The following is a 19,426-nucleotide window of genomic DNA, read 5'->3' as shown; positions in this document are numbered from 1 at the left end:
TCCGGCACCGATTTTGCAAAATTGGTGGTGTTGTGTAGTGGCCGTTGCAGTTACTGGAGGTAAACGTCGTCGTGGGGGTTGGTGTAAGTGAAGCCAGTGAGGCGGTCATACAAGTTGTCGTCAATGTACACGGCTCGCCAGATGCCAGATGATAGAACAACAGAGAGTAAACAATTACCAACAGGGGTCAATTTACAAATGCCAAAAGCCAGATGCTGGACAAGTGCGATAACGGGGCATTTCAGAATCCATGGAGGGAGAGGACATGCCCCGATCTTATATACAAACCCGCGACGTGGTGCGAGGTTGCGCCGACGAAACGGCATGTTACGGCCGGAGCTGGGCCGTTGGCGAAAAAACAAGCAAAAAAAAAAAAGGGCAGAGTCGATCCACGCGCCTGCTTGGAGGATCCACCTTTTACGGAACCAATGTGTCATGGTCGAAAGGCGTGGGCGCGAGAACGAATGCGTGGGTACCCTATGCAGAGTTGGCATGGAGGTACCTTGGCTGTACCTGGCGGTGCTGGGCCGGGATGGGTCTGGCGCGACACCTGGTGACTTGATTTTTTTTCTAAACTTGACTCTTCCCTTAGTACTCTGGGGCCAGGTGCCAGGAAGTACTCCGTACTCTGCACCGGCGGAGCCCCACCGAGTGGATGCCGCACGCAACACAGGGAGGGCAGTCCGTCTTCAGCGGGTGGTACAGCGCTCCACGGCCCTGACGCATTCGAGTGTTTGAGAATGCAGTGGCAGACTGGTCGCCCGCATCCACCAAACGCTGCTTGAGCCAGAAGTCCAGTCACTTGCCTCTTTTTGTTTTACAGTGGGCAGACCCGGGCATAGACTGAGGTGGGCTCCGTAACTTAATTACCAAGGTACAAGTACACATGTACCTAACTTTATGCATGGCCGGTTGTGCCTGCCTTTGGAGGCAACATTAAGCTTAGTGCCAGTCGGGTAGAATCCACCAGAAAGGGCTATCAATGAGCAGTTAGGGTTAAAAAATTACTTTGAAAAAAAGAAACCAAAGGACCCCTTCCCAGCAGGACGCTTGTTTTTTTTTTCTCGGGTCTTTCGACTTTGGAGGCATCGCGCAATGGAGCACATGCACGGACATGGAGTCTTGTGGTGTTCCAACGCTGGCTGTTCTCTGTATTCCTGCCTCCAACGGTAAGCGTGGGTGGGCATTGGGGTGCCAGTGGCGCTGAAAACAAGACTGGGCTGGTACCACTGGCTGACACCGTTCAGTTGGCTTCGATGGTATAGTTGCATGCACCAGACACCAGACCATTTGACAGTCGTATCATTCATGGCCGTACCTTGACCAAACGAATGCTTCGTCAGCTTTGAAACTCATCGCCAGCAGCGACGCTATGCAAGCAACAGCGAGTACAACCAAGGTACCTGCATCGGCTCTTGCAGCTGTTGCTTTCAAATCCCCCAAAAGTGGCTGACTATGACTCCCACGCTTCACCCCAATCCAGCAATGTCGTGATTGTTCGGCTTCGGCTTCCAACCTGTGACCTGGACGTCAACGGTGGCTGTCTGTAGGGCGTGCGAGGCCAAGGCGAACGGATTAACCACCTGAAAGGCGCATGTACATTGGTAGAGTACAAATTGTGGGACGGGCCAAGACCTTGCTTCGAGGCATCACTGAGCTCCGGATTGCGGCGCTGCGCGTCGGGGAGCTTCGTCTTTGCCATGATGTGCTCGTTTGTGGAATCTGGTCGAATCAAATAATACCAAAGCTGGCCAGCGGCGTTGCTGGGACATGTCATGGCTTGCGCCCTTGTTGGAATGACATGCGCGCACCAACTAGCCAGGCCAAGCTGGGAACGTGCCACTCCCAAACATTCAAACCAGTGGGCGGGACCCGCGGCGGAACGGCAGCCCGGTCGACCAGTTGCCCTTTTCCGAGTCCCGAGCACGGAGTGCCAGGCCGCAAGTTGGTGTGCGCAGGTACTCGGGTGCCGTGTACTCGTGAGAGGGCGCCTTGGCCCAAATCACACCAACAACACGCGCAAGGGGGTCCCATCACATGCCCCCCAGTACTTTTCGCACGAGTCGCTCAGTTCAGACTGTCCTTGATGAGCACGATTTTGCATTACGGTTGCATGTACCTACTAGTCTCCGTTGGCGCCATCCTTTGCAATTAGTATTATTTTTTTATTTGATACGCATGTCAATACAAGGCGCGTAGCCGATGAGTCAATGGAGTCCACGAGGTATCAATGTCGCGGGCAAACACGTGTGCTTATGGAATCAGCAATCTGCCCATTCTTCAGCATGCAGCCACCTGGTTGCCACGATCGCCGATGCGAAGTGAAAAGTAGCTGACCAGGTACGGGGTACACTGTAACATATTAAATAAACTATCTTAATATACTTGGCAGTGGGCGAATATTCTGTCTGGGCCATATTGCCAGTCTGGTGAATAATACTGTACTGTTTTAATGTTCCGTACGATGCCCACATGCTGCCAAGTTGGCCGTCATCTAATAACAGCAGCCGGGCCAGCCAACTAGAATTCAGAGACGACAACAGCTGCAACCGCTACCCAGCCAGACATCGGAGGCAAGGAAGGAGCCAGCGTCAAGCCGATGTCGGATCCACTTTTAAAGCTTGCTTCCCAAACGCAAGGGATCAGCGAGAACTTTACAATTCGTACACCGCAAGTCGGCGCTGCCATTTGTTTCATGTGTGCAGCACAGCGCAGTCGGATCCTAAATGTTGCTCGAAATTCATTTCACATGGCACATGGCACGTCGGCGTCGCCATTCGCTATAGCACGCGTTTCTCAAGCCCTTGTCCAGCCATCCAGATTCCTCGTGGCCAAACCCTCCCGCCGGTGTTCATGACCGCCGGCCCACATCTTCACCTGACAGAAACATACGCCAAGTACCTTCAAGGTATTCCACACTCCCTTACACAAGAACCAAAACTCTGCAGGCAATAAATCGATCCCAAGTGAACCCACGGCGAACCCACATACGCTGCTCCTGCCGCAGATTGACAACATCGTTGCTCCATTCCCAGTCATGATTCGCCAGTGGCGTGGGAGAACCATGTGTCGCATCCAAGGTCAAGCCAAGGATGCAGAGCATGTTCTTCCTCCAAAGTTACCTTTTGACCTTTTGGTCCATCAGGGGACATCTAGGTACCGAGTACGGAGTGCTTTATTGATGCAAATACTACAGCCATGTACACGATGCGTGGTACTCGGTTCTTGTACATGCTCCTCACATGTCGCAAAGCCTCATCCTTCAGTCTACGAGTCAGATGACGCCTTGCCGCGTAGCATGCCATCCAACTGCCCGATATGGTAATGTCTCCATCGTCAGGTTCCCTGAGGCTCTTCCCGCTCCCCGTTTCTTGTTCCCGCTCCGACAACGGAGTTGGCCCAGGCAATGCTTCCAGACTCGTTGATATTGAATAATGATGTTGGGCTTCCTGGACGCGGCTCCATGATCGGACCCGTTGGTTCTGATCTGGGGATTGTTCCCCGGGTTTTTTTTTGGCCATACATATCTTGGAGTCCCCGCGGTGCTACATTTATTGTTGCGCGAGTATTGACATGGAGTCTGCCAGGCACCACCAGGTTGGTGATGATTTGCTCTTCGAGCCCAACATGTACCGGCACCTGGGGGTACCTTACTGCAAGCACGCTCACGTGTTATTTAATCATCTGGATCAGAGCGGTGTCCCAGCCACCGCCAGCAGTGGAAACGTAGTGTCATAACCCCCTGGGCAAGCCAACCTCACCTCACTCACCTCGGAATGAACCGAGCCAACGGCGACTAAGGCTGCAACATGCAAATGGCGCCCTTGTGATCTCGGTGACTCGGAGAAGGGCTGTCGGGAAAGGACAAGTGTCAGGCTCGGGAATAAAGTGTGACAAGGGCTGGCGCCGTCACTAGCCAACATTGGATCTGCAGCCCTTCCCATCGGCTTACACCATGGTCAACCACCGCGCCGACCTGCCGTGGTATTCTGCTGTCAAGCATGGGGCTTCGGCTTTGGCATCTGGCCATATGCGGGAGCGATTGCACGACGGAAAACCAAAAATGCAATCTTTGCACTACCTATGTGGCCCCCGGCCGATGGCAATGCCTCGTTGGCCTCATCGTGAGCGCTCCCTCATCCGCCTTCCGCATATCCGCCATCCGCCGCATTTCCAGAAGCGACCAAATTAACAAGAAATTACAGGGATAACACGAATGCACTCACATGAACACCTCGGCCAAGGTGTAGAATACGTAGCACAAACCCTATTACCAGGGATCTATCTTTTTTCATTATTTTCTCATTAATTTGTCTCATTTCCATTCGGCCCTGTTCCGTTTAAGCCGACGCGGCTTCGGCACGCAGCGGGGCCCTCGCGCCGCATAGCTTCGGGATAAAACGCCCTCACCTCACCTTGGGCCTTGATGAGCAGTCTTGTGTACGCAAACAAACTTTGTGTCCAACATGCGCACGACGAGTAAATTGCAACGGGGTTATGTCCACAGCGGTCATGATGGGCCGATGAAGCGATTGAATGCGTCCATTTATTTTGTCGGTGAGAACACCCCCCCCCTTGCCCCTTTTCTGAGAAAACCTTCATGCATCATTTATGCACCCAATCGTTGTGGCAAAGTAACTAAATTAAGCAAACGGCCGCGATTAGTTCGCATGCCAACAAGGTTGCCGTCATTCATGAGAACCGCGCATCAAGAATCGAGATGCATACGCCACCGAGGAGCCGCATCACGCCACTGCCTGCGCCCTCCCGTGACTCTGGCAAAAGGCGTCACGACCCCCCTGGCCTGGCGAAACTCGACAAGGAAAAAAATACGTCTGTACAAGGAACTCTCCGCCGTGGCGGCGGAGCCTTGGCCGGCCGGTGAAGATTTTCTTTTGTGGGTCGCGTCGCTTGTTCTCCATGGAGAATGCGTGTTTCGTAGCAACATGGACTTCTAGAAGGTCTAGGACTTTGACCAGCTGATTGGGGTGCCTAGTATTCAACCAGACGACCGTTGATATGTCTGATATTTGAACCAGACGCCCTCGCCCGCAAGGCGGCACGATAGAGCGCGCTGTAGTACTCATCTCCGCCACCTGTCGAGGCAGTCCAAATTAGAACGTACATGGAGTTGCTGCCTACACGGCCCCCCGCCAAGGCGATCTATTTTATACAATTTTGCAACGGTAAACAGCCGTCATCCCATGACGTCCCTTAAAAACATGACCGAGGCGGCGAGCCTAGGCCAAGATGAAGGAGCAAGATGTAGCGACTAGATGGTTACCAGCTGCGTCGGAGGGTATTATGCCGATGTCGAATCTGTAAATCTCTGTCTTGCCTGTGTAAGCCCCTTCACTAACCGACTGACTCGCCGCCGCCCTACTGTTCAGCTAGCTTCTACAGGCGTACAAGTGCATAATTGATCTGTCTGGTGGGTTCGGATCGTCTTTTAGGTCTGTGCGCGTGTTCCCTCGGACAGGCCGCTGACATTGCCTACGATCAATTCGCACATGGACGTGAATGTTGTGTTACACCAGACGGTTGGAGTTCAACAAAGCCCAGCGCCGTTACAAGCGACCACGAACCCGCTAGAAGCCTCGGGTATCTCTGTTTCTTTCATGTGTATAATCTGGCCATTGCTGATCTTCCGTTTATTCAGAGCCAAGGGCCTATTGACACCATACGAGATTATCTTTGAATTGAATTGTTACCTCTCCAGGCCCTAGGTTCTAGATCTAGCTCTTGCCGCACCGTGACGACGTAAAATTTCACATTTTTCTTATAAAGGTCGAGATTTGTCGCACCATCTTCTATCGCCACTTGAAAAAGGGTATTATCAAACGCTTACAATGAATATATTTACTTATATGTCTTTTCCATTAATACACACTGCTCAGGTGCTGCAACAGGGCACAGCAAGTTCCGAGCTAATCTATTCCCTAATCTAGCTGAAAAGACTTGCTAGCAAAGCAAGAAGATGATCAAAACAAATCCACGACGACATGACCAGCGGGTTGTCAAGGACATTCTGGACAAAGGAGGTCTGAGGGAAACCTGCGAGTGGATAATGGGTTCGACCGTAGGCGCCAAAGCATAAACGAGTTCGATAAAAAGGTCGAAAAGGCTGGTATATGTCTTCTCTAGGCATTTTGGGCCTCTAATAAAGTGATGGCTTATTCGGAACGAGATGATAAAGGCGGTAATATGTAACGTGTTCATGTTTGTCACGATTGGTAACGTCTGGTTGACTTGGTCTGTCAAGCCGTTAATTTAGGCACCTAGCCCTAACCCTACCTACAAGGCTTCTAGCTATATGTAGAGTATTTGCTCTTGAGCCTTGTTTTTTCTGACCTCGAGCAGCTGCTGCCGGGTGGCCTGCCACTACAAGAAGCACGCTATAGGTAGAAGCTATATATATAGCTATGAAGACTTAGAAGCAAATAGCTATTACTAACTGCCATCTACTAACCTTTGTCATAACAGCTATTGATTTCTTTCAATATATAAAGCATTACAAGTCTCGGATTTTGTGGATTTCAATTGGAAAAGGAAAACTAGAAGGGCATATAGCCTAGAGACCAAAATAGACCTAACCCTTACCCTAGCCACCAGGTCAGCCAACTACCTAGGTAGTCTGCAACGAAACCCGGGAGTCCCGCGCCCGGGCTCGGTTAGTCAGCACCGCCGCTCTTGCTCAGACTGTGATCACCCCTGCTCAGTGAGCATTACCTTTAATCACCTTTATTCAAGCCTATAAGGGCAAGAAAATAAAAAGTTAACCTTTTGCTGTAAGCAGCTTTATAAAAAGAAATAAAAGCTAGCAGATTAAGAACTCTAAGAATAGCAAAAGACTTAGCCATGTTAACCTATTTAATACTCGTAGTTGTCTCCATCTATTCGGTGGGATCGTCACCGTATGCTCTTGCAACTATGTAAACGCCTTGTCTAGCACCTCTGGTCTTTGCATGCCGGCAGAGCGACTGAACAACGACGACCACGCGATCGATGAGATCACTTCATTCAGGACAGCCGCTTTACACGCATCGGCTGCCACTCATGTCCTATCCAGCGTTATGAGCGAGCCGGGCGCTGCGCCGGGCGAGGCTTCGCGACATGCCTCGCCCATACCGACTCACTCACAACACACGAACTCAAACGAAACACAACCTTGCGTACCATGCGCAACAAGGACAGCCATTTACTTGATACAAGACTCGTCTTTCGCAAAAAATGACATATCAAGTCCAAGCCGGACTCAGGACGCAACACTCCAACCCGATGCACAACCACAACCCCAGGTGTTCGAGCAGCTCACCGACGCGATAAGCCTACAGACGCTCGCTCTGCAAGATCGGTACTGGAAATCATCGTACATCTTCTCGCCGAACGGCTTCTCTCAGCCGATAGAAGTCGATCATGTTAATGGAGATCCGGAAGCCAATACACTTGAGGATGATCACTCTCACAACCTTGAGCATCATCAATATACGGTTCCCATCACCACCGCAGAGCCGCCGTACGTTAAGTCTTCAACAGCACATATGGTCGACATGGAGGACTCTCAGTCAAACCAGACTACCTCTCAGCATCACACATCCTCGCCAGAAGCTTTCGTGCCAGACGTTGAGCTCTTCGTCGACACCACAGCCACCAATGAAGGCCACGAAGAGCCACTAACATGCACCATCGCCGTATCTGCCCGACGCAAAGAACTATTGTCCGCAGCACCAAGACGCGCTGGCGATCCTCTGTACTACAGGACGTCCGCACAAGCTGCTTCGCTCTGCCCTCGTGTCGTGCACAAGTCGGCTCGGATGCGTAAAAGATACAGGAGCACGTCGAAGATGACGGCATTACCAAAGGATGGTACAAAGGGAAGGGCTGTAGCAGAAGAGCTTGACGCCAGCACCTGTCTCGATGGCTGAGAGGTACCAACTCATCATCGAAAAACATGCTCGTTCGCAGTGCGAAGACATCCTACATATTAACAACGCAAGCCGTTGCATGCCTCTTTTCGTCCTCCACAGCGTACGGACACGGACAGCGAAGCGTCCAATTATTGTACATCATTTTATCGCAATGATTCTCTGCGGCATACGGACCGCGATGCGCTTCGCGATTCACGAAGGAAGAGATAGGAGAGGATTACAGCACTTACCTACTTTACGATTGAAACGCCAAGCGAAAGGCGTTTTGTATATGAGAGTTCTGCGAGAGCAAATCAGGACTACTCTTTTGATACCAGAGATTCTTTTAGGCGCTGATACGGGATACTCAGGGATATATACCTCTGGGCGGCTTCTTGCTTTTAGCGTTGATAGCTTTTGTAATTTATTGATTGGATGATGTCATGGATCGTATCATAGGAATACTCATCTCACATACTCCCATGTTGATTGTCCCATGATGATCCGATTCCACTGCCATGTCTGCTAGAGTAAGTTGTCATGGGCACTGACTCCATGGATAGCTCGAGCTTGCACGTTACCGAACTCGATTCTTGAACTGGTCATTTGGTGTCTGCGAAAGGACTGGTATTGATATCAAAGCATGTCTATAGAAAAGCCTCCCCCAGTGAGGGCGCTACTCGCTAGGCGTAGCCTGTCCACTCTTTAAGAAATCCTCATAAACAGGAACCAGAGCATCCGAGCGCATCGAAGTTCCATAGTAGAACAGCACCCTGCCATCATTATGGAAGCTGCCATCAGACCTCTCAAAGAACCACGCCAGGTTCTCATCCCTCTCATCGACCGCCCAGGCCAAAGTCGGGTAATCCTGCTTGATGGCAGTGAAGATGTTGTCCATCATGCCACTGAGCCAGCCAGATTTGGTGGTGGAAAGGCTTGTGAGGACAGCCATTGTCTGCTTCGCGCCACCGGGCTTGACGATGGCAATGCATTGCATGGCGTCGTCGTAGTATGCGGAGAATTTCTTCTCCTCTAGTGAGTTGATGAATGTGTCAACTGAAGCTTCAGTGTCGAGACCCTGAGAGCTGCCGACAAGGGCGGCCTTGAGCTTCTCGATGTCCTTGAACTCGGAAATGGAAGTGGCCTTCTGGATGCGGTCGCCAAGACGGATGAGCGTGCCAGCACCAGAGTCGGTGAACAGCTCCTTCTCAAGATCACTGGGGTGAATGATAGCGACACTGGAGCTGCGAGGCAGATCCTTGAGCAGATCATGGATCTCCAGGATCTTCAGACGTGTTCCGAACTTGAAGAATGGCTGACGACTGATGGTTTCAAGCTCCTCATCGAGGTTGATCTGAGAGATCTTCTTGTCCTCGCCGTTGAAGAGACCGCCCTTTTCTGAGAGGTAGACGACCTTGAGAGGCTTGAGAGCACGAGCAAGCTCAGCAGCCGCAACGTCTGCGTTGACATTCAGGAGGTGACCGTCATCGCCCTCAGCCATTGAAGTAAGAATCGGCACATAGCCGGCCCTAATGCTACTCTCGATAGCCTGTGTCCTGACCTCAGTGATCTTACCGACATACTGCCACTTCTCCTTATCAAGGTAAGTAGCCCTGAAAGCACCCTGAATAGCACGAGTCGCAACGCCAAGAGAGTCTAAACGCTCAATAAACCTCGCATTCTCCTCCAGGAAGAGCTTTCTCGCGATACCCAGAGTCTTTACATCCGTCACTCGGATGCCTCCCTCGAACTGCGGCTCCACGCCAGCAGCCTCTAGGAGAGAGTTCAGCTGCGGACCGCCGCCGTGGACGACAATCGGGTATAGACCGAGCTCGTAGAGCAGGAGGATGCTACCGCATAGCTCATCGAGGTAGTCTCGGAGAATCGCACCACCGACCTTGATGACGGCGAATTGCTGGTCGGTGACGGTGAAGACGCGGAGGTAGGCTGCTGTCTCGCGCTTGCTGCCAATGTTACTGATGGTCTGGGCGACGATCTCGCGGATCCTGTTGCTGGTGGGTGAGGAGGCGGCAGAGAGGGCGGATGTCCTTGGGACGGCGCTGTTGAGGGATCGGGTCGAGGTCAAAGAGGGTGTCGCTGCACGGGCAGTCGGTCGAGAGGCAGCATTCTGACGAGCGGTCGAGAGACTGCGGTATCGGCTCGAGTTCACGGCTGCGCGCGAGAAGGTTCGGGCAGCGGTCTGACCGGCCTCGCCGACCCTGACGACACCTGGCAGCATCTTGGGCAGCAACTGAGCGGTTTGCTGAAAGGTCAATTGCTGGTGAGTCGGATGTTGTTGGGGATGAGGTTTGGGTTATGACTGGGGAAGGAAATAATGGAGATCGACGAGGTGGGGCAACGGCGTGATAGCGATAACGGAGACTGGGTTGGACTGGCAGCGGTGACGCATAAGGTACTATGGCGTTGACCGCGCAGATAGTAGCATCGAACTATGAATCTACCATGCTATTTAATTGACTATTATCTCCGGCAAATTAATAAAGTATTATTATATTTTTTTATTAATATAAAATTAAATTTTATTTATAATTTAAATATTATTAAAAAAAGTTATAATATTTATAAATATTTAAAAGCTTATTAAATTATATTAAAATATTATTTAAACTTTTTAAATTTTTATTGAGTCCCCTGCTACCCCGGCCATGGGCGCGATGGATCTTGGCGAGAACCGCGTTCTTTCAGCACTTTCTATCCACGAAGACCCCAGCGACTCAGAAGGAGAAGACAGCGACGCAGAAGACGACCTCGATGGCTTTGATTCCGAGGAAGGAGAAGAAGATGAAGAAGAGATCATCGACGTGGCACCTAACCTTTTTGAGCGCTCAAACATCAACATTGTCAACGGAGACGAACTCGTCATTGAGAACACCTGTTCCGAAGAGTCTTGCATCAGGTCCTTCGATTCCCAACGCGACCAAATTGAACACAGCAAATATTGCCCAGCTTCGACGACTCACTTTGCGGTCGTTCGTCCAAGATCATTCGTACAGCAAGGCGAAAAGGAGATGTGTCCATACTGCTCAGAGTTATTTGTTCTGGCAGATTCGTTGGAGATGCACAAGGCTGCGAGACATGGACTCTAGCATCGTCCATGCGCACACTCGGACTGCCAGGACAGGGACGACTTGTATTCCAACTGGGCAATGAGCATCCACAACCTCCTTGAGCATGAGTCACAGTCGGCTCTTTGTCCGTTTCTATCATGCAACTTCGCGAGTCAAGCCTTGACACACGCGGGCCGCAAGGCATCGTTTCTACGACATGTCAGCGTTCGTCATGGCCTTGTAGTATCATCGCTCAAGTCATTTCAGCAATTTCATTTGGAAGAAGTGGAGAGTGTACAACAAATGGTCGACCCCATGGTAACATACTTGGACCTTTGTCATACCACGGACGAATATGTGCCCATCAATAGCCTTCTCCAACTTCCTCCGGAAATCTCCCGCGATGATGCACCGACATGGATTAAGGACCACCTTGCCGAATATTCGCGGAAGTTCTATCAGGTAGGACTATTCAGAACCCCGCTGAAAGTATGGTTGCTAACTTCTCCAGTTGAACATCCACTCCATCTCAAGACGCTACGACTCTATTTATAACTATAACCTCGAGAAACTGCGTGAGTACATCTCCCTCTACGAGGAGCTTATCTCATGCTTACTGGTACTTGCTAGGTCGGATGGACTATTGCGGTGTGCTGAGATACCCGAAAGCCCAGAGATGTGTTGGGGCCACGCCCTATCTTGCCTGCCCTTTTCGCAGGATTATCTCCCTCAAGAATTCTGTCGTCGAAAAGGCTGTACGCTCTAACGAGCACGGGCTGAAGCTGCCTGACATGCAGCTACGTTCGTTATGCGAAGCATGCAGAGGCGTGAAGCAGATGGTGCATTCAATGTTTTCCTCGGGTCGCTAGAAAAGACCTGCCGAAAACCGCCAAGATTCGCCCTGCGAGCACGGGGAAGGACACTGCCAGGAGACAAAGTCGATGGGAACGCAATTGTGTGAAAACCATGCCCTCGAGATTGTTGATGCATCCCGCCTTCCTTCCTCCATACGACTAGCAGTGCCGCTCGCCCTGGCAAGAGGATCGGAGTTCGACATCCGAACTCCCGCCGACGCTGCCGAATTTCTCGCTGATCCAGAAAGAGTCTACGCCAAAATTACGCCGGAGGAATATCAGTTCCTTGCTGACTTTCGGGGTTTGAAGGACATCTACTTCACAGACACTGAGTCCGTCGGCCCGCTTCTCATTCAAGCTGCCGTTGTCGATGCACACCGAAACGTTGTTTTTGCAAGCCACATTAATCACGGTTGCAACACAGTCGAGGAGATCTGGAGCTTGGCTGCAGATCTTTGTGGCGGGAAGCTGTCGAAACATCAAGCCAAGGGCTTACGCAGAGCTTTCGGGTCGCCATCCCTTAAAACTCCAATTGGCTGTGATGTGGCTTGGCTTGCAGATCACTGGCGGCAACTGAAGCAGTCTGCCCCCTCAATGAAGGTAGCAGAGTGGTCTACATGGTCCTGTGACCAAATAGCGTATCGCAATGCTTTGTCTCGGGCAGGCTTTGACCACGAAGAGATTCTGCCGACCCAGTCTCACTGGGTCTTGCCCCCTACGCCACAAAACGAAGTATTCTCGACGCTGTAAGCTTTTGGCTTCTCAGCGAGGGATATTTCCGGACAAGAAAAGCCATTTCTGCCCACTTGGTCGACACGGTATCAAGGCACCATGGGGAGTCAAGATTCACATTCACTGCGAAGGAAGATATGAATACCCCAGTCCGCATTTACAACGAACTTTGGGCCCCAAGGTTGAAAAGTACGCTTGAAGTCATACCCCCGCCCACGGTTGGAACTCCGGCACAAGAGATTGTCAAAGCCGCCGTCGATGAAACAAAAGCGATCCAAGCACTACGTCTTGGATCCGCATGGTGGGCTCAATGCCGCCGGCGAGCACTCGCTGGCGCTGGAGACGTCCCCGAAGAAGAAATCGATCTCGCGGTGCTGATCCTGATCAACAGTCGCGGCAAATCCTTCTGTACCCTTTGCGGGGGCGAGGCAGATGGCAATCACATATGCCTGCGCTGCTATAAGATGAAGCCCAACGCTCACCCGAGCCTCTGCCAGCGCGGGGAGCAACGCTCGAAAGGGAGAAACATGTGCAACAAGTGCGAAGTTGCTGTTCAGATGAGAAGGCGTCGAGGATACCGGGTTGATCTGGCAACCAGGCTAGGGCAGGACCCTTCGGTCGCGCTCAGGTATTTTGCGTGTGGTGGACCGAGAGCGGTTGGAAAACGATTGTGCGAACAGTGCTTCCTTGCTGACAACCGGGTCTGGCAACGCGAACGCAGAGAAGATGGGATCTGTCAGGACTGTGGCGGTCCAAGAGCGAAATACCGACAAAGATGCGAAGACTGTTCTGAAGCAATCCTGAAGCAGGTTTCGCCACAGGACATGGGACAGGAAGTCAACCCAAACATAAGACAGAGTGGCATGGGAGGCGAAAAGCGGGAGAGGGAGCCTGGGTATCCTGTGCCTGCTCAGGAGAATGCTCAGGAGAATGCTCGGGACAATGGCGAAGGGAACCGATGTGGCAATCCGAACTGTGGCATTGTTTTGCCACCTGAAGGCAGGTTGGTAAATCAGAGATGCAGTGCTTGCTATGCATATGCCCGCCATCCTAGTCACCTGGGCGCGGACAGACCACGAGAAATCTGCGAGAAATGGAAGCTCCGGCATCGCGAATCCTTCGCGGATCGCACCTGCTCAAACCTCGCTTGCGGTGTGGCCCTTGAGTACTCAGCTCAGAGTTGATCACCCTCCTGATCACCTCTGCTCAGGGTAAAGCAGCGACAGCTCAGACTTGGCACCAAAAGCGGGATCGGGAAGGTAAAATCTGTCGGGGGAGACTATAGAGGTACGTACCTGGCAGCTTCAATGTTCCAATTTGAACCACCAAGCACATCAATTGGCATGAAAATTGAAATAAAAGGCGAGGCCGCCGCATCTCAACGTCGCACAAAGCGGCACAATGCATCTTGCCGCCACGTCGGTTTCGCCACCTTGGAAATCATGCGGGAACCCCTCATCTGTGTCATCACCCTCACTTGCTATTTTCATCAGCATCTTCTTCCACACGAATTTCAAACGCACGGCTAGACGCCATGCTCACCATTCCAGCCCGTTCCTTTGCCTTTGCTCGATTGCACACCGGGCAGGCTATCAAAGTCATCAACACAAACGGCAGTCAAGTCATTGATACATGGGCCTTTTGCATCCCAGCCCCGGGCATGTTCCCCGCCTACATGTCCATGGTCCATACACGTTCGACCTTGCCTGAGTTGATGCCCTCGAATCGGGAGACGTTCCTCGATAATCGACGACGGCCGATGCTCACAATGCTTCACGATACGTCACCCGGCGTGCACGACGTCTTCTTCGCCGCCTGCTCCCCGGAGCGTTATGCCCAGCTCGGTAGCGCTCCTGAGCATGACAGCTGCGCGAATAATCTCTACTCGGCAGTCAAGGCATATGGCGACGCAGCGTTCGACAAGGTAGTCGAGTTTCTTGAATGTGGATGGGTGCCCGACCCGCTGAACCTGTTCATGAACGTCGTCGTCAAAGGCAACAAGTTGCACAACTTGAGACCGCAGAGCAAGGCCGGAGATTACGTTGTGCTGCAGGCCGAACAGGACTGTGTGATTTTCATGAGTGCTTGTCCCATGGATATCACCGATTGCAACGGCGGCAAACCAAGCAGTGCCGAATACCATGTGCTCGACGATCCCGCCTGACGACGACGACACATCATTCTCGTTGTCAAAGGGTGGCCGATGGCACTCACTCTGGGCTCATGGAATATTGACATCGGGGGTACGTTGAATACAGCAAGACGTGGCGCCCTCTTCGCCCGTGTTTAGAAATAAACTACCTGCTGCCGTCTATCCGCGGCCGAGCCGGCCAACCCATGACGCGAGCCAACTTCTCCCAGCTCTCCCAAGCCCTCTCCGCGTGCTCCCAGATGGTCTCCTCCCCGTGCACTGCCGTAGTCCTCGAAAACACCTCCATGCTCACCCATCCCTCCCATCCGGCGCCGACAAGGGCCTGTATGACGCTCACAACAGGCAAGTACCCTCTCTCCTCAAAGGGAAACAGCCTGGCGTTCCGACTGAGAGCCATGAGGGGAACCAGTCCCGCCTCCTTGCGCCAAGGGTGGTCCTGCGTCAGCGGCTCGTCGGGCAGTTCCGCATCGGCAACTTGCAGCAGCGGCATCCTGCACATGGGAACCGTGTCGACGAGTCTCGCGAGGGACGCCCTCAAGTCCGCCTCTGCGTTGGGCGTCCTGCCCCCCGCCGCCTCTGGGTCCATGTACGTCCGGCCGCAAATGTTGAACGTATCAGGGAGAAAGAGCAGGCCGTCGGGCTCGCGCGCGAGCTCTATCCTGTCCCACGCCTGGTGCCAGTCCCTGACGTGCGCCGCGAAGCACAGGTTCTCATAGGCAACACGTATGCCTTGCGCCTTTGCCGCCCGCGACAGCTTCGCCAAGTCGGCCGCGATGGCGTGCCGGTTGTCGGTGTAGTCGGCCGCGCTGACCGTGGGCAGGGTGCTCGGCACGCCGATGATGTCGGCCCCCAGTCGCCGCGCCGTGGCTAGCCAGAGCCTGAACTCGTCGAGCCGCTTCTCCCGGAGGCCCGGGTCGGCCAGGCCGTCAAAGTTGCGGAACGGCTGGAGTGAGAGGATCTTGAGGCCGAGCCTCGCTGCTAGGTTGGCGACGTTGGTGGCGGCCACGAGGACGGCGACGGCCTCGTGCGCGGCGTGCGAGGGCGGCTTGGGGCGGAATTGGAGCGAGTACTGCACCAGGTCGTCCCAGTACATCTCTATGCCGAGGAAGCCCTTTGCGGCTGCGACTTTGAGCTTCACATCTAGGGGGTGGAGGGTGGACGAGCCGAGCGACATGGTTGCTATGGAGGGGAGGAAGCGCTTTTGCTGCTGGACCTCGCCGGTGACGCTGTTTCCGTTGCTCATGTTTGCGCGGTCGAGTGCGGGTTTGTTTTTCGAAATGACGGGCGTGTACGCTTGGTGAGTGGTTGAGGGTGGTGTAGTATCAGAGTGCTGGGCGGGCAAACAATATTGGCGACGGGGCGAGTGAACAAGATGGCGGTTTGGCACGAAGACGCCCCAAATCATGCTTGTGCTACGCCATCCGGCGAATGAGACTGCTACGTTATGAGCACACGGGCTAAAGCAACAAGGATAGGTGTGTGGCTATATTTAGCCGCTCCTCCCGTCGTCATTTTCTCGCAGTTTACAATCTAGTTTTGGTTTTGCCGTCTGCGTTGTTGGGAAGCAATACGCGGCACAACATGGAACAAGGAATGAATAGAGATTTCATCCCCGCGGGTATTTTCCATAGATTATGCCGGCGTAGACTTGGGGACAGTACTGGTTCTGTGTCTCCCTGTTTTACGATTCTCATGATTATCCTGGCTATGTCACGGAAACAAGCGGTGTACCGGCTGTTTGTGGATGTTTTTCAAATACAAGCTTCCCCCTGTTTTTCTCTTAAATGAGCGATAATGATTAAAGAGGTATGTTGGCTTGCTTAACCAGCTGTCGTCTTTGTAGGCCATCATGCCTTGAGTTGAAAACAACCGAGTCAAGTCTGTGTTTAGCACCTCTTGACTCTTATGCTTCTGTGTTATTGGCCCTAAATTTACCAAGTCGAGCATCCAATGTCAATACTACTTTTGGCTGGTAATTTTGAATTCTTGGCTTGCAATAGTAGTAATTCGCTATAATAGGGGGAGAACCAATATTTACCTCTTGAGATCCTGGAGCGAATCCAAGGGAGCATAGGGGATTGGATATCACTAACAAATAGTTCCGGGTTGATACTCCATGCGGCGGTAGCCGGGACCGAGCGCTTTACACAATGCACCGAAACCCAATATTACTTTTGTTACAGAGCCCCTTGTGCCGTGTCTCGTCGCCGGGGGCCCGTGGATGATTCTGCCCAGCGTTGCCATAATTGTACAAAATTCTGTTGGGTAAGGGAAGAGAGATGCGTGGCCGTACAGAAGTGGAATATCAGTAGGCTGGACAGGGTCTGTGTTGGAGTTGCGCATGTGATGAGACTTTGGATTACTATCTGAGGCTGGAACCGACATGTTGGCGTGTTCCACTGCGTCATTAGTAGCGTTGCGTGAGTACCGTGGACAATTCTCCCTCTTTGCTTCTCGCACTCCCGTTTCTCCTAGTATAAGTCAGTCCCTCCTTGCGGCGTGAAGTCGCCCCTGCGTCGATATCACTCTGGGTAGAGCCTACAAATGTTATGGAACTCGTAGCCATTCTCCATGCTCTCCTGGTAACTGCTAAAATACCCTCAATGTGTCTGGAGATCCGGATACTCCCTGGTTGAACACTTCCTGATATACAGCTTCCTCAGCCCGCCTGAAGGCCGTATCTGTCTCCCAAGTTCCCGGCCCTCTTCATTCCATCCATCCTTTTGCAAAATTTACTTGTGTTTTCTATACTAAGTCGTCCTTCAACATAATGGTGTCCAACGGTGTCAAGGACAAGGGCCCAGGCAAGCTCGCGATTGCGCACCGCGCTGCCACGACCGACATTGCCCTCCAGGCCGAAAAGGACTTTTCGGCCCAAAACTACCAGTCCCTACCCATTGTGTTTTCCCGCGCGCAGGGCGCATCTGTCTGGGACCCCGAGGGCCGTCACTATCTCGACTTCCACTCGGCTTCTACGGCCCTCAACCATGGCCATTGTCACCCGAAGCTCGTCGCTGCGCTTGTCGACCAGGCCTCGCGGCTGACGCTCACCTCGCGCGCCTTTCACAACGACGTATACCCGCAGTTTGCCGAGATGGTAACCAAGACGTTTGGCTATGACCGCGTCCTGCCCTCAAGCACTGGCGCCGAGGCGGCCGAGACTGCTATCAAGGTCGCTCGAAAGTGGGCTTACAAGGTGAAAGGCGTTCCCAAGGACCAGGCGATTATCCTCGGCGCGGCAGGGAACCACCACGGACGAACGGTACGTAATCCGGCATAACATGAAGCGACTTAGGTGAACACAGTTGACAGCAGCGTCTTTGCTTCACAGCTAGCCACAATCTCTCTGGCTTCCGACGCCCAGTCGCGAGAGAATTACGGCCCCCTAGTCTCCAATATAAGCTGCTATATTCCCGGAACCGACAGGCCCATCGCGTACAACGACAAGGACGCGCTGCGGGAGGCCTTTGACAGCGCGGGCTTCAACCTGGCCGCCTTTGTCGTCGAGCCGATCCAAGGAGACGCCGGCGTCATTGTCGCCGACGACGAGTACCTCCGAGAGGCGCGGGCGCTCTGCGACAAATACCGTGCCCTGCTGATCTGCGACGAGATCCAGACGGGCATTGCGCGAACCGGAAGGCTGCTCGGGCACTACTGGAGCGGCGTCAGGCCCGACCTGGTCCTGCTGGGCAAGACCATGACGGGCGGCATGTATCCCGTCTCGTGCGTCCTGGGCAGCAACGACGTCATGCTCACGGTTGAGCCGGGGACGCACGGGTCGACGTACGGCGGCAATCCGCTCGGCGCGGCCGTCGCCATGCGTGCTCTCGAAGTCGTCGACGAGGAAAAGTTGGTCAAGCGCGCCGAAAGCCTTGGCAATATTCTCCGCGAGGGTCTGAGGGCTATCCAGGCTCGTAATCCTATTATCCAAACTGTCCGTGGTAGAGGTCTCTTGAACGCCTTCGTCATCGACCAGTCCAAGACCAGTAGATGCTTGGGTATAGAACTGTGTGAGCGGATGAAAGAGAAGGGCCTTTTGGTACGTATTTATACGTGGAGTCGTCACTTGACAAGACTTGTTAGTAATTGTTTTCAGCTCAAATCCAGCCGTACCGGTGTCATTCGTATCGCCCCGCCCCTGGTTGTCACCGAAGACGAACTTGAAAAGGGACTGGAAATCATCAGGGAGTGTGTTGAAGAGCTTTCGGGCCTCTCGAGCACCGGGTAAGTCAAATGTCGATGGTTTGAAGTGGCAGGGAGTGTAGAGTCGGAAAGTTGGCACGGTCATGTCGAAAAGTGGTGAGCAGCAGAAATAATCAGCGAAATTTCTTGCAAGCCTCCATCGTGACACGCATCAGCTCTACCGTATTACAGGCGTTTCTGTATGAAAGAAAGCCTGTGCCTTTTGTGTAGAGGAATGTGAAAAGGGAAGCCTGGTCTTGTCGGAAATGTAGTGGGAAAACGCGGATCCATGACCTTGAACTCTACCTTGAGTCTGCTCTGTTGGTTGTCCATTTCCCCTTGAGTTGTGAGGGAGGAGGACTCAGGATGGTGCCCTCACTGAGTACAATTAGTATCTTGAAACTAGAAGATATAAAGGACACTGAACGATGGATATGAGCGTGGTCCGGCTATGGTGAGGAAGACGAACGAGAGCTGCCGAATTCCCTGGTCAAGAGCAGTTGGGAAAACACTCCACATGACAATCTGCTC

At 52.7% G+C, this 19,426-nt stretch overlaps 6 protein-coding genes across 6 annotated transcripts; 4 read left to right on the top strand and 2 right to left on the bottom strand.

Annotated features, from left to right (window-relative positions):
* Positions 1-6,965: 6,965 nt before the first annotated feature.
* Positions 6,966-7,925, top strand: G6M90_00g056190 (uncharacterized protein; the record flags this gene model as incomplete). The annotated part of the gene is made up of 1 exon (XM_014688726.1): positions 6,966-7,925. One exon carries the CDS (start codon positions 6,966-6,968, stop codon positions 7,923-7,925), a length of 960 nt encoding a protein of 319 aa, XP_014544212.1.
* Positions 7,926-8,583: 658 nt separating this feature from the next.
* On the bottom strand, positions 8,584-10,146 carry arg-6_1 (Protein arg-6; the record flags this gene model as incomplete). The annotated part of the gene is made up of 1 exon (XM_014688725.1): positions 8,584-10,146. One exon carries the CDS (start codon positions 10,144-10,146, stop codon positions 8,584-8,586), a length of 1,563 nt encoding a protein of 520 aa, XP_014544211.1.
* A 427-nt stretch (positions 10,147-10,573) lies between these two features.
* Positions 10,574-12,579, top strand: G6M90_00g056170 (uncharacterized protein; the record flags this gene model as incomplete). The annotated part of the gene is made up of 5 exons (XM_014688724.1): positions 10,574-10,897; positions 11,045-11,437; positions 11,487-11,550; positions 11,606-11,776; positions 11,996-12,579. The coding sequence occupies 5 exons, from the start codon at positions 10,574-10,576 to the stop codon at positions 12,577-12,579; spliced, it is 1,536 nt and encodes a 511-aa protein (XP_014544210.1).
* Positions 12,580-14,095: 1,516 nt separating this feature from the next.
* G6M90_00g056160 (uncharacterized protein) lies at positions 14,096-14,725 on the top strand (the record flags this gene model as incomplete). Its single annotated transcript, XM_014688723.1, has 1 exon — positions 14,096-14,725. The coding sequence occupies one exon, from the start codon at positions 14,096-14,098 to the stop codon at positions 14,723-14,725; it is 630 nt and encodes a 209-aa protein (XP_014544209.1).
* Positions 14,726-14,858: 133 nt separating this feature from the next.
* qa-4_1 (3-dehydroshikimate dehydratase) lies at positions 14,859-15,956 on the bottom strand (the record flags this gene model as incomplete). The annotated part of the gene is made up of 1 exon (XM_014688722.1): positions 14,859-15,956. The coding sequence occupies one exon, from the start codon at positions 15,954-15,956 to the stop codon at positions 14,859-14,861; it is 1,098 nt and encodes a 365-aa protein (XP_014544208.1).
* Positions 15,957-17,483: 1,527 nt separating this feature from the next.
* Positions 17,484-18,941, top strand: otaA_0 (Ornithine aminotransferase; the record flags this gene model as incomplete). Its single annotated transcript, XM_014688721.1, has 3 exons — positions 17,484-17,975; positions 18,045-18,752; positions 18,810-18,941. The coding sequence occupies 3 exons, from the start codon at positions 17,484-17,486 to the stop codon at positions 18,939-18,941; spliced, it is 1,332 nt and encodes a 443-aa protein (XP_014544207.1).
* Positions 18,942-19,426: the final 485 nt, after the last annotated feature.

The sequence above is a fragment of the Metarhizium brunneum genome, chromosome 3, assembly GCF_013426205.1.
Source record: "Metarhizium brunneum chromosome 3, complete sequence".
NCBI lineage: Eukaryota > Fungi > Ascomycota > Sordariomycetes > Hypocreales > Clavicipitaceae > Metarhizium > Metarhizium brunneum.
Note: the sequence above shows the minus strand (reverse complement) of the source record. Positions and strands in the feature narration are given on the sequence as shown.